This window comes from Rhinatrema bivittatum, unplaced genomic scaffold (genome assembly GCF_901001135.1).
Source record: "Rhinatrema bivittatum unplaced genomic scaffold, aRhiBiv1.1, whole genome shotgun sequence".
NCBI classification, from domain to species: Eukaryota; Metazoa; Chordata; class Amphibia; order Gymnophiona; family Rhinatrematidae; genus Rhinatrema; species Rhinatrema bivittatum.
The window spans coordinates 37482-51904 of record NW_021821436.1 but is presented as its reverse complement, the minus strand read 5'-3'; the positions used below and the strand labels follow the sequence as shown (position 1 = coordinate 51904).

General features: G+C 52.5%; 1 protein-coding gene across 1 annotated transcript in view; it reads left to right on the top strand.

Annotated features, from left to right (window-relative positions):
- LOC115082660 (ATPase family protein 2 homolog) overlaps nt 1-14423 on the top strand; it is a gene marked incomplete at both ends in the record, with an annotated part of 55529 nt that overhangs the window by 15583 nt on the left and 25523 nt on the right. The window contains one exon of the mRNA XM_029586859.1: nt 2976-3231. Within this exon, the coding sequence (XP_029442719.1) occupies nt 2976-3231 (256 nt within the window). The remainder of the gene's footprint in view (nt 1-2975; nt 3232-14423) is intronic.

Below are 14423 nucleotides of genomic sequence, written 5' to 3'. Positions count from 1 at the left end.
AGGGTTAGGGGCAGGTGTGTCATGCAGTGCGAGTGCTCTAGACGGGAGTTTGTGGACGTGCCTTGGAGAGTTAGGGGGCAGTGTGTCATGCAGTGCGAGCGCTTTAGACGGGAGTTTGTGGATGTGCCCTGGAGGGTTAGGGGCAGGTGTGTCATGCAGTGCGAGTGCTCTAGACGGGAGTTTGTGGATGTGCCCTGGAGGGTTAGGGGCAGGGTGTGCCATGCAGTGCGAGTGCTCTAGACGGGAGTTTGTGGACGTGCCCTGGAGCGTTAGGGGCAGGGTGTGCCATGCAGTGCGAGTGCTCTAGATGGGAGTTTGTGGACGTGCCCTGGAGGGTTAGGGGCAGGGGTGTGCCATGCAGTGCGAGTGCTCTAGACGGGAGTTTGTGGACGTGCCCTGGAGGGTTAGGGGGCAGGTGTATCATGCAGTGCGAGCGCTTTAGACGGGAGTTTGTGGATGTGCCCTGGAGGGTTAGGGGCAGGGTGTGCCATGCAGTGCGAGTGCTCTAGACGGGAGTTTGTGGACGTGCCCTGGAGCGTTAGGGGCAGGGTGTGCCATGCAGTGCGAGTGCTCTAGATGGGAGTTTGTGGACGTGCCCTGGAGGGTTAGGGGCAGGGTGTGCCATGCAGTGCGAGTGCTCTAGATGGGAGTTTGTGGACGTGCCCTGGAGCGTTAGGGGCAGGTGTGTCATGCAGTGCGAGTGTTCTAGATGGGAGTTTGTGGACATGCCCTGGAGGGTTAGGGGCAGGTGTATCATGCAGTGCGAGCGCTTTAGACGGGAGTTTGTGGATGTGCCCTGGAGGGTTAGGGGGCAGGTGTATCATGCAGTGCGAGCGCTTTAGACGGGAGTTTGTGGATGTGCCCTGGAGGGGTAGGGGCAGGGTGTGCCATGCAGTGCGAGTGCTCTAGACGGGAGTTTGTGGACGTGCCCTGGAGCGTTAGGGGCAGGGTGTGCCATGCAGTGCGAGTGCTCTAGATGGGAGTTTGTGGACGTGCCCTGGAGGGTTAGGGGCAGGGTGTGCCATGCAGTGCGAGTGCTCTAGACGGGAGTTTGTGGACGTGCCCTGGAGGGTTAGGGGGCAGGTGTATCATGCAGTGCGAGCGCTTTAGACGGGAGTTTGTGGATGTGCCCTGGAGGGTTAGGGGCAGGGTGTGCCATGCAGTGCGAGTGCTCTAAACGGGAGTTTGTGGACGTGCCCTGGAGGGTTAGGGGCAGGTGTGTCATGCAGTGCGAGTGCTCTAGACGGGAGTTTGTGGACGTGCCCTGGAGGGTTAGGGGCAGGTGTGTCATGCAATGTGAGTGCTCTAGATGGGAGTTTGTGGACGTGCCCTGGAGGGTTAGGGGCAGGGGTGTGCCATGCAGTGCGAGCGCTCTAGATGGGAGTTTGTGGACGTGCCCTGGAGGGTTAGGGGCAGGGTGTGCCATGCAGTGCGAGTGCTCTAGACGGGAGTTTGTGGACGTGCCCTGGAGGGTTAGGGGCAGGTGTGTCATGCAGTGCGAGTGCTCTAGACGGGAGTTTGTGGACGTGCCCTGGAGGGTTAGGGGCAGGGTGTGCCATGCAGTGCGAGTGCTCTAAACGGGAGTTTGTGGACGTGCCCTGGAGGGTTAGGGGCAGGTGTGTCATGCAGTGCGAGTGCTCTAGACGGGAGTTTGTGGACGTGCCCTGGAGGGTTAGGGGCAGGGTGTGCCATGCAGTGCGAGTGCTCTAGATGGGAGTTTGTGGACGTGCCCTGGAGGGTTAGGGGCAGGTGTGTCATGCAGTGCGAGTGCTCTAGACGGGAGTTTGTGGACGTGCCCTGAAGGGTTAGGGGCAGGGTGTGCCATGCAGTGCGAGTGCTCTAGACGGGAGTTTGTGGACGTGCCCTGGAGGGTTAGGGGCAGGGTGTGTCATGCAGTGCGAGTGCTCTAGACGGGAGTTTGTGGACGTGCCCTGGAGGGTTAGGGGCAGGGTGTGCCATGCAGTGCGAGCGCTCTAGATGGGAGTTTGTGGACGTGCCCTGGAGGGTTAGGGGCAGGGTGTGCCATGCAGTGCGAGCGCTCTAGACGGGAGTTTGTGGACGTGCCCTGGAGGGTTAGGGGCAGGGTGTGCCATGCAGTGCGAGCGCTCTAGACGGGAGTTTGTGGACGTGCCCTGGAGGGTTAGGGGCAGGGTGTGCCATGCAGTGCGAGCGCTCTAGACGGGAGTTTGTGGACGTGCCCTGGAGGGTTAGGGGCAGGGTGTGCCATGCAGTGCGAGCGCTCTAGACGGGAGTTTGTGGACGTGCCCTGGAGGGTTAGGGGCAGGGTGTGCCATGCAGTGCGAGTGCTCTAGATGGGAGTTTGTGGACGTGCCCTGGAGGGTTAGGGGCAGGGTGTGTCATGCAGTGCGAGTGCTCTAGATGGGAGTTTGTGGACGTGCCCTGGAGGGTTAGGGGCAGGGTGTGTCATGCAGTGCGAGTGCTCTAGACGGGAGTTTGTGGACGTGCCCTGGAGGGTTAGGGGCAGGGTGTGCCATGCAGTGCGAGTGCTCTAGACGGGAGTTTGTGGACGTGCCCTGGAGGGTTAGGGGCAGGGTGTGCCATGCAGTGCGAGTGCTCTAGACGGGAGTTTGTGGACGTGCCCTGGAGGGTTAGGGGCAGGGTGTGCCATGCAGTGCGAGTGCTCTAGACGGGAGTTTGTGGACGTGCCCTGGAGGGTTAGGGGCAGGGTGTGCCATGCAGTGCCAGTGCTCTAGATGGGAGTTTGTGGACGTGCCCTGGAGGGTTAGGGGCAGGGTGTGCCATGCAGTGCCAGTGCTCTAGATGGGAGTTTGTGGATGTGCAGAAATCTCGCATTTGTCCAGGAAGAAGGAGCTATTTGTGCAAATTCTGACTTCAGTTCTTTCCAATTTTCAGCGGCCAGCGCCTTGCACCCCTTTTAACTTTTAAAGACTGTCGATCGCTGGTTTCTGGGATATATCCGACGTGCTCTCTGTTTGTCTTGTGTTTGCTACCAGGAGGGGAGCGAGGGGCATCTCTTGGTGCTCGGTGCTACTAACCGCCCCCAAGCCCTAGACGCCGCCCTGCGCCGGCCTGGCCGCTTTGATAAGGAGATAGAAATCGGGGTTCCCAATGCCCAGGGCCGCCTGGACGTCCTACAGAAGCTGCTGAGGAGGGCGCCTCACTCCCTGGCGTTGGCAGAGCTGGTGCGGCTGGCGGATGCTGCCCACGGCTACGTGGGGGCGGACCTGGCAGCGCTGTGCAAGGAAGCAGGTGAGGCTAAGGCTTTCTGTCTGGCACTGGAAGTACGACTGTCATGTTGCAAGCTGACTCTGCTGCAGCTGCCAGGGCGTTTCTGGCCTAGCCTGGGGGGATCTTTCCGCAGGTGCTGCAGGATTATTGTGAGCAGTACCTGCTAAGAGACCACAGCAACAGGCAGAACCTGGAGGCATGGAGGGGGGGGGGGGGGTCAGCTGTGAAGGGTTAAAATACAAAGATTCCCATTGTAGCAGCTGCCTGCCTGCAAAATGTGCCTTGTTCCAAACAGAAGTCCCAACCCCGGGCTCTGTCTTGGCTAGTCTTTATTGCATTGGTTGTATCCTTTCATAAGACGCTTTTTATGGCTGGCGCTGTAAAAGTGAGAGCCTTGGTTTAACTCGTATGCCTTCCCTGTGGTTTCTGGCTTATGTCTGTTTTACTACGTAGATATATGTTTTTGGCCACTTGGATACTGCAGAGAGGAAACAGAGTATGAATCACGGGATGTGTTCTTTCAGCAGCTGGTTTTAGCCCATAGAAAAAACTTCATTTTCACTTGGCAGCTGTTGTCTGGCGCCACATATTGCAGAAGGATTACATGCTGAGCCTTGTAATAATTTAATTTGCTATCATTACTGTTGTGCCAAACATCTGGCCACCTAGGCCCCTGACTAGCCAGCCATACAGACCTGGCGAGTGAGCACCAGCGTTTCCTGCAGAACTTCCAGTAATGTATGTACATAAGATTTGCCATACTGGGTCCTGTGTCCAACAGTGGCCAATCCAGGTCACAAGTAGTACTTGGCAGGATCCCAAGGGGTAGAGAGATTCCATGCTGCTTATCCCCAGGGATAAGAAGTGGATTTCCCCAAGTCCTTCTTAATAATGGTTAATGGACTTTTCCTGCAGGAACATATCAAAACCTTTTCTAAACACAGCTACACTAATAGCTTTCACCATATCCTCTGGCAAAGAATTCCAGAGCTTAATTATGTGTTGAGTAAAAAAATATTTCCTAGCGTGTAGCCAGATGGACTCAGGACCAATTGGTTATGTGCTCCCCTGCTATAACAGATGGAGGCAGTCAGGTTTCAAAGCTGAAGTCACCCTAGATACACCCCTGTAGTGTTCTCAGCCCTCCACTTTCTCTCCGTCTCCTAGCAGATGTAGACGTGCTTTCCCTAGCGGGATCGCCGTACTCTTTAGATGAAGACATTCTACTTTTAAAATTGGAGAAAGATCAAGCCCCGCTCTCCTGCAGTGATACCTAATGGTCCCTCCCTCAGTTGAGAATTCCTGAGGCGATTTCCGAGATCCCTCAGAGGTTGCCTTGGTCCGGTAGCCGGTTCCTGCGTGGACTTTGCTGCTGAAGCAGCTGAAAGGTAGGGGGTGCAGGAAGCCAAGCGCGGCAGTGACGGCCAAAGCCCTCTCCCCCGGCAGCTGGTAAGAGAGAGAAGAGGATTCCTTCTGATTCAGAGATGTTGGAGGGGTTTTGGTAAGACTTCCTCCGGTCTCCTTGCTTGGTGCACCGTACCGACATCGTTCCCGATCCTGTTGGGTAAGGGGAAGTGGGCTTCCAAGCAGGTTGAGCTGCCCCCAGTGGGCTAGGCACCGCTTTAGGCTTAGGCATACTGCGTGGTGGGCTGCGGTGGCGCCATCTTGCGCGCGTTTTTGTACGTCTTCTATTGCCCACCATAGATCGTCGATATGCGAGGTGCGTGCTGGCTCTGCACACGTGCTGTGTGTGTAATGTTACGTGCATACGTGTGTGCATATGTATGCGCACATCTCTCTAGGCGCTGTGGCCCGCATATGCGCCCAAAATCTATGTGCACGAAATTTTAAGCGCGAGCCGGCTGAAAACGCAGTTACTGTCTCTAATGGCTCCAGCAGCAAAGAAACATAAGTGCCATTCTCTCTGTGCTGCCTGTCATATTAGGGCTGCACAGTCTGACCTTGATTCTTACTTATGTCAGTACTGTGAGGAGGCCCGGGGAGAGTTGGCCTCCCCAGACTCTACTAAGCCCAGATCCTCCCACTCTGAAGATGGGTCAGCCACAGCCTTAATCGGAAGAACCCTGGAGCTGAGTAACCCTGGGACTGGGTCTTCCATGGGAGAGGGAAATCCAGTGGCGGCTAGGCATGGACCCGGCGGCCTTCTCTTGGGTGGAATTTGTTTTAAGGCCTTCAAGCCTTCGTACAGGCGCAGTCTGTTTCTCTTGCCCCTGTCCGGACGGAACCCCAGCTGGTAGGACCTCCCTCTTCCAGCCCCATCGGCAGGCCTCGACACATACCTCGTCTCGCCAAGGGTATCCCTGGCGCAGACCTGGACAGCATGGACGAAGAAGAGGATGCAGACTCCTTGGAAGATGGGGAAATCCCACCAGGTTTGGAGCCACGTCGGACCATGTCACGTTTTTTTCCATAGCGATGAATTACTGGCCCTGCTCTCCCAGACCCTAAAGACACTGGGAGTTCCTGGGGCAGGCTGTGACTGAAAACGGTGTTCCTGGTGGTGATATGCTCGGCTTGTTGCACCTCTGAACTACAGGCATTGTCGCGTCAGGAACCATTCCTCCGGATGACTCCAGGAGCGTTACAACTTTGTACCTTTCCATCCTTTTTACCCAAGGTAGTCTTAGAGTTTTATTTAAATCCGTCCATTTTGTTGCCATCTCTAGATAGGCGCAAGGACACGGAAGATTACCGCCTCCTCCACCATTTAAACGTCAGTAGGCTTTTCATGCGGTATCTGGAAGTTTCAGAACCGGTGCGCAAGACAGGACCGCTTGTTCTTCATGGTGGAAGTAGGCAGGGCAAACCAGCTTCGCGAGCTACCACGGCTCGCTGGATCAAGGAGGTGGTCATGAGAGCTTATATAGAGGCAGGAAAGCCTTTACACTTCAGGTTAAAGCTCATTCCACTAGGGCCCAGGTGGTCTCATGGGTGGAAGCTTAGACTGCTGTCTCCCGTCGATATCTGCCGGGCGGTGACGTGCTCTTCCTTGCACACCTTCTCCAGGTTCTATCACCTGGACGTTCAGGCCTGAGAGGACGCAGCCTTTGCAAGGGTGGTGTTAACAGGACTGCAGGCAGCCTCCTGCCCTGATCAGGAGTAGCTTTTGTACAACCAGGTGTAGCAGGAAAGGATCCTGTAGCAAGGACCTGCTCTCCAGGTGATGCATTGTCCTTTCGCACTGAGGATATTTCCCCAGGGCCTACTGCCCAGGAGGGAAGGGTTAGGTCGGCCGTCATAGTTGGTGATTCGATTATTAGGAATGTAGATAGCTGGGTGGCGGGTGGGCGTGAGGATCGCCTGGTAACTTGCCTACCTGGTGCGAAGGTGGTGGACCTCACGCATCACCTAGATAGGATTTTAGACAGTGCTGGGGAGGAGCCGGCTGTCGTGGTACTTGTGGGCACCAATGACATAGGAAAATGTGGGAGGGAGGTTCTGGAAGCCAAATTTAGGCTCTTAGGTAGAAAGATTAAATCCAGAACCTCCAGGGTAGCATTCTCTGAAATGCTCCCTGTTCCACGCGCAGGTCACCAGAGGCAGGCAGAGCTCCAGAGTCTCAATGCGTGGATGAGACGATGGTGCAAGGAAGAGGGATTCAGTTTTGTAAGGAACTGGGGAACCTTTTGGAGAAGGTGGAGTCTCTTCCGAAGGGATGGGCTCCACCTTAACCAGAGTGGAACCAGACTGCTGGCGCTAACCTTTAAAAAGGAGATGGAGCAGCTTTTAAACTAGAACAAAGGGGAAAGCCGACAGTCGCTCAGCAGCGCATGGTTCGGAGAGATGTATCTTTAAAGGATACTAATGATGCATTAGAATTAGGGCATCCCGACAGTGAGGTTCCAATAATTAGAAAAATAGTCCAAGTGCCTGTAACTAAAAACTCACCTGAGCTAAAAAATTCTAACTTATCCCTATCAATTAAAAAGCAGAATGAAAATACAAACAAAAAACAAACTGTGAAATGTTTATATGCTAATGCCAGAAGTCTAAGAAGTAAGATGGGAGAATTAGAATGTATAGCAGTGAATGACGACATAGACTTAATTGGCATCTCAGAGACATGGTGGAAAGAGGATAACCAATGGGACAGTGCTATACCGGGGTACAAATTATATCTCAATGACAGAGAGGAGCACTCGGGAGGAGGTGTGGTGCTTTATGTCAGGGATGGCATATAGTCCAACAGGATAAACATCCTGCATGAGACTAAATACAAAATTGAATCTTTATGGGTAGAAATCCCTTGTGTGTCGGGGAAGACTACAGTGATAGGGGTATACTACCATCCACCTGGTCAAGATGGTGAGATGGACAGTGAAATGCTAAGAGAAATTAGGGAAGCTAACCAAATTGGTAGTGCAGTAAGAATGGGAGACTTCAATTACCCCAATATAGACTGGGTAAATGTATCATCGGGTCACGCTAGAGAGATAACGTTCCTGGATGGAATAAATGATAGCTTTATGGAGCAATTGGTTCAGGAACCGACGAGAGAGGGAGCAATTTTAGATCTAATTCTCAGTGGAGCACAGGACTTGGTGAGAGAGGTAACGGTGGTGGGGCCGCTTGGCAATAGTGATCATAATATGATCAAATTTGAATTAATGACTGGAAGAGGAACAGTGTGCAAATCCAAGGCTCTCGTGCTAAACTTTCAAAGGGAAACTTTGATAAAATGAGAAAAATTGTTAGAAAAAAAACTGAAAGCAGCAGCTACAAAAGTAAAAAATGTCCAAGAGGCGTGGTTATTGTTAAAAAATACCATTCTAGAAGCACAGTCCAGATGTATTCCACACATTAAGAAAGGTGGAAAGAAAGCAAAACAATTACCAGCATGATTAAAAGGGGAGGTGAAAGAAGCTATTTTAGCCAAAAGATCTTCATTAAAAAATTGGAAGAAGGATCCAACTGAAGAAAATAGGATAAAGCATAAACATTGGCAAGTTAAATGTAAGACATTGATAAGACAGGCTAAGAGAGAATTTGAAAAGAAGTTGGCTGTAGAGGCAAAAACTCACAGTAAAAACTTTTTAAAATATATCCGAAGCAGAAAGCCTGTGAGGGAGTCAGTTGGACCGTTAGATGATCGAGGGGTTAAAGGGGCACTTAGAGAAGATAAGGCCATCGCGGAAAGATTAAATGATTTCTTTGCTTCGGTGTTTACTGAAGAGGATGTTGGGGAGGTACCCGTAATGGAGAAGGTTTTCATGGGTAATGATTCAGATGGACTGAATCAAATCACTGTGAACCTAGAAGATGTGGTAGGCCTGATTGACAAACTGAAGAGTAGTAAATCACCTGGACCGGATGGTATACACCCCAGAGTTCTGAAGGAACTAAAAAATGAAATTTCAGACCTATTAGTAAAAATTTGTAACTTATCATTAAAATCATCCATTGTACCTGAAGACTGGAGGATAGCAAATGTAACCCCAGTATTTAAAAAGGGCTCCAGGGGCGATTCGGGAAACTACAGACCGGTTAGCCTGACTTCAGTGCGAGGAAAAATAGTGGAAAGTGTTCTAAACATCAAAATCACAGAACATATAGAAAGACATGGTTTAATGGAACAAAATCAGCATGGCTTTACCCAGGGCAAGTCTTGCCTCACTAATCTGCTTCACTTTTTTGAAGGAGTTAATAAATATATGGATAAAGGTGAACCGGTAGATGTAGTATACTTGGATTTTCAGAAGGCGTTTGACAAAGTTCCTCATGAGAGGCTTCTAGGAAAAGTAAAAAGTCATGGGATAGGTGGTGATGTCCTTTTGTGGATTGCAAACTGGCTAAAAGACAGGAAACAGAGAGTAGGATTAAATGGGCAATTTTCTCAGTGGAAGGGAGTGGACAGTGAAGTGCCTCAGGGATCTGTATTGGGACCCTTACTGTTCAATATATTTATAAATGATCTGGAAAGAAATACGACGAGTGAGATAATCAAATTTGCAGATGACACAAAATTGTTCAGAGTAGTTAAATCACAAGCAGATTGTGATAAATTGCAGGAAGACCTTGTGAGACTGGAAAATTGGGCATCCAAATGGCAGATGAAATTTAATGTGGATAAGTGCAAGGTGATGCATATAGGGAAAAATAACCCATTCTATAATTACACAATGTTGGGTTCCATATTAGGTGCTACAACCCAAGAAAGAGATCTAGGTGTCATAGTGGATAACACATTGAAATCGTCGGCTCAGTGTGCTGCGACAGTCAAAAAAGCAAACAGAATGTTAGGAATTATTAGAAAGGGAATGGTAAATAAAACGGAAAATGTCATAATGCCTCTGTATCGCTCCATGGTGAGACCGCACCTTGAATACTGTGTACAATTCTGGTCGCCGCATCTCAAAAAAGATATAATTGCGATGGAGAAGGTACAGAGAAGGGCAAGCAAAATGATAAAGGGAATGGAACAGCTCCCCTATGAGGAAAGACTAAAGAGGTTAGGACTTTTCAGCTTGGAGAAGAGACGACTGAGGGGGGGATGTGATAGAGGTGTTTAAAATCATGAGAGGTCTAGAACGGGTAGATGTGAATCGGTTATTTACTCTTTCGGATAGTAGAAAGACTAGGGGGCACTCCATGAAGTTAGCATGGAGCACATTTAAAACTAATCGGAGAAAGTTCTTTTTTACTCAACGCACAATTAAACTCTGGAATTTGTTGCCAGAGGTTGTGGTTAGTGCAGTTAGTACAGCTGTGTTTAAAAAAGGATTGGATAAGTTCTTGGAGGAGAAATCACTGCTATTATTAGCAATGGTAACATGGAATAGACTTAGTTTTTGGGAACTTGCCAGGTTCTTATGGCCTGGATTGGCCACTGTTGGAAACAGGATGCTGGGCTTGATGGACCCTTGGTCTGACCCAGCATGGCATATTCTTATGTAAAGGTAATCTGCATAGAGCAATAAGTAACCTAAGAATTAAAAAAAAAACAAAAAATAGAAAAAAAAAGCTTGGGTCTTTTTCTATCAACATTTACTATGTTACTATGATACAGCTGAAGTATAGATCTTCATCAGAGCTCTATGCAGGAGTCACACTGATACACATAAAGCATGAAAGCAGCACAGATAGCTGAAGAGCAGATCTTCATCAGAGCTCTATGCAGGAGTCACACTGATACACATAAAGCATGAAAGCAGCACAGATAGCTGAAGAGCAGATCTTCATCAGAGCTCTATGCAGGAGTCACACTGATTCACATAAAGCATGAATACAGCACAGAAAGCTGCAGAGCAGATCTTCAGCAGAGCCCCAAGCAGGTATCACACTGCTACATGTAAAGCATGAATACAGCACAGACAGCTGAAGAGCAGAGCTTGGTTGCTTTTCTTCTCTTCTGCCAGTAAGTGCAGTGGCGTAGAGGAGCGACACAGCGTAAGTCCCGGATCTGTTACTGATGATCTTAGTATGCTTGGCCTTCATTTCTCCCCTTCTTCTCTCTACTCCAGCATATTAAGGAGAGTAGGCTTGGACTCTCTCCTGGTTATATCCCTATGGTTAAGGAAAGAGCTGTGGAGGAATAAATGTGGTTTCTTTTGCTAAAGGAATGCAGCTTTCGCTCCTCTGACTGTTGCTCACAGAGCTGCTCTGGTGGGAACAGTACCTCTGTCTGCCACAAGAGGTCACTGCAGGTCTTGCTTGCTTCTGTGTTTTGGAGGGAATGGGGAGAAGACGAGAGCCCTGCAGGAGATTTTGCATTTCTTTCTGTTAGATTTCATCCCTTGCTTTGTGGCTTTTACAGTTTCTCGAGTTAAATTCAGTATTAGAGGGGGTGACTGTTGTACAGTGAAGGGCTTGAAGGCTTTGCAACGACACCCTGATGAGTGTTGGAGTTCAGGGAGGCCGTGGACACGCAGCCAGGACCCCGAGTGGGAATAAAGCTTGAGATCAAGTGCAGAAAGTGGGGGACTTGCTGGACCTTGCTGTGCTTAACTCACCGTTCAGTGAACGGGGGAGGAGGAAGGCAGTTTCAGTTCATTTGAATGTTTACATTTAGAGATCTACTATCTTTATGCACCCCTAGATGGCTTTTAAATTTGAATAATAGCAAAAACAAAACAACCCCCCACACACAGTGTGATGGCTCCCTGATCAGAGCTGAATGGGAAAGAAGAAAGTCAGCACTCGGTCAGGAAGGAGAAAAGTTTATCCAGACACAAAGGGGCTGATGTGATAAGTGCGGTAGAGCTGCTGCGGGTCTGTGCGTCTGATTTCACGTGAGTTTTCCCGCGCTGATATTAACTTGTGTATGAGATAACGTGGTTCCCTGTACGTACCTGGATCAGTCCAGACAGTGGGTTATGTCCCCAATCCAGCAGATGGAGTCAGCCAAAGCTTCGAGGGGGCGTCACCATAAGTACTACTACCCCCTCTGCAGGAGTTCAGTATCTTCTGACTCCAGCAGATGCGAGTAGTAGAATCTGGGTTGCTCCAGATTGCCTGAAACCATTTCTTACAGTGATTACTTGTCTTCTCTGTTTTTCTCTCACTGTTTCTGTTGGATCAAGTTTGCTTTATTTAAAAAAAAAAAAAAAAAAAAAAAGTTAAAGAGGGTTCCATTTGGGACGGCGTGACTTCCCTCTGCGTTGTCTCTCACTCTCTTTCTCTCTCGGTGCTAGCTGTAACTTGTGAACCGGGGTAAGTGCATTCTTCTGTGTTTCTCTTTGCAGCTGATTTTGCTCGCGGCTGCTTCGGCTTCGCCGCGTTTTTCTCCCTCACCAGCAGCCATTTTGCCGGTTCCTCGTGGGCTGCGGAGGTGAGCGGGGAGATCTTCGTTGGCGGGTTGTGAGGCCAGGAGGGCCCCCCCGCGGCACCGTTCATCGGCGGGCAGTGCAGGCCGCTCGGGCCCCCCCGCGGAACCGTTCTTCATCGGCGGGCAGTGCAGGCTGCTCGGGCCCCCCCGCGGCACCGTTCTTCATCGGCGGGCAGTGCAGGCCGCTCGGGCCCCCCCGCGCCGGCGTTTTTCCTTCGCGGCCCCCCCGAGGCTTTTCGTTTATTTTGCCTGTCTCCTCCGTTGCCAGCAGTGCTCACGATGCCGCGGCCAGCACGTTGCTCGACCTGCGGTGAGCCGAGATCGCGGATTGCCCGTGAAGGGATCTGTGCCCGGTGCCTCCCCGGGGGGGAGGGCCCATCGCAGTTCCTTAGCGAATTTTCGGTTTTGACAGGCATGCCCGGGCGGTGCGGGCCGGCCCCTCCCCCATTACTGGCGGGAACGGCGGCCATTTTACATGCCCAGCGCTCTGAGGGGACTCAGGCAGCGCTGGATGACAGGGACTCCCCCGAGGTTTCTCCACCGAATTGGCTGCCGGACAACAGCCTGACGGGCCAGGGTCCCACGGGGTCCCCCCCCTCCGGGGCTAGGCCGGGATTCTCCCCGGACTTTGTACTGTTAATGCCCACTGCGTATCTGCAGGGCCTCGTCGCTCCCGCAGCACCGTCTCCAGCCAAGGTCCTGCGGCTCTCGCCTCCCTCTCAGGCCCCCCCCCGTCCCGGCGGGTGTGGGGGCCACCCTGCCTCCCGCCCGCACCTGGATTCCTGCGGGCTCCGAGGGAGCAGTGACAGGCCCGGCGTCTCCTGGGCCGGACCTGGGAGAAGGGGGCCAAGGGGATTCCACCACAGAGGGGGACGATCCGCACACGCTGCGTCTCTCCCAGGGAGAAGAGCTGGACGAACTTATTCCAAGTGGGTCTTGGATCCAGGAGCTGAATCTCGATCCGCCGCCGGACCCGCCCGCTCCAGTAGCACCCGCCGTCGTCACGTCGGCCAAGAAGGGAGATCCGGGGCTGGCAGCCCTCCGGCCGAGGGCTCGGGCGTTTCCCATCCATGATTCCTTCCTGCAGCTTCTTACTAGGGAGTGGGACGCCCCGGAAGCTTCCCTTAAGGTCAGTCGGGCCATGGAGAAGCTGTATCCGCTACCAGAGGATTTCCTGGATCTCCTCAAGGTTCCGAAAGTGGACTCCGCGGTGTCGGCGGTCACGAAGAGGACGACCATACCAGTGACGGGTGGCGCGGCCTTACGGGATACGCAGGATCACAAGTTGGAAGTCTTCCTCAAGCGGGTCTTCGAGGTCTCCGCAGAGGGCGAGTCTTCTCTGGGTGCAACAACTTCTCACCTCTCAGGTTCTGCCGGCCGAGGAGGCCGCCCAAGCGGATAGGCTGGAAGCTGCGGTGGCTTACGGGGCTGACGCCTCCTATGACCTGCTTCTATGACCTGCTTCGGGTCCTGGCCCGATCCATGGTCTCGGTAGTGGCGGCGCGTCGCCTTCTATGGCTTCGCAACTGGGCGACGGACACTTCCTCCAAGTCGAGCCTGGGTTCCCTGCCATTCAGGGGTAAGTTCCTGTTCGGAGAGGATTTGGACCAGATCATCAAGTCACTGGGGGAAAGCGCAGTCCATCGCCTGCCGGAGGACAGGTACAGGCCCTCCAGGGCGTTTTCGTCCTCCCACACCAGATCCAGGGCGCAACGGCGCTATAGGAACTACAGACCGGCGGTCTCCAGGCCCTCTGCCCCCAGGTCGCAGCCCTGGTCCCGCTCCCTTCGCGGGTGTAGGCCTGGGCGTCCCGCCTCGGGAACGGGACAACCCTCTCCCACGTCCTCCCAATGATGTTCGGCTCGCCCACTCCACCGTCCCCCGGATTGGGGGACGGCTGGCATTCTTCTACAAGGAGTGGGCGCGGATCACCTCGGACCAGTGGGTCTTGGACACCATAGAATACGGCTACGCGTTGGAATTTGTCCGCGCTCCAAAGGGACGGTTCATCTTCTCCCCCTGCGGATCGGTCTCCAAGCGAAGGGAGGTACAGTTGACACTGGACAGGCTTCGGGAGATTGGCGCCACTGCGCCCGTGCCCTCCAGAGAGGTGGGCTTGGGCCATTATTCCATCTACTTCGTGGTACCCAAGGGCGGCTCCTACCGGCCCACCCTGGACTTGAGGGAAGTCAACAAATCCCTCCGGGTGGTTCGGTTTCGGATGGAAACGCTGCGCTCGGTGATTGCGGCGGTGCATCGAGGGGAGTTCCTAGCCTCCTTGGACCTGACGGAGGCCTACCTTCACATCCCCATCCACCGGGAGCATCATCGTCTTCTCCGGTTTAAGATCCTGGAACAACATTTCCAGTTTGTGGCGCTCCCGTTCGGGTTGGCGACGGCACCGCGCACTTTCACCAAGATCATGGTA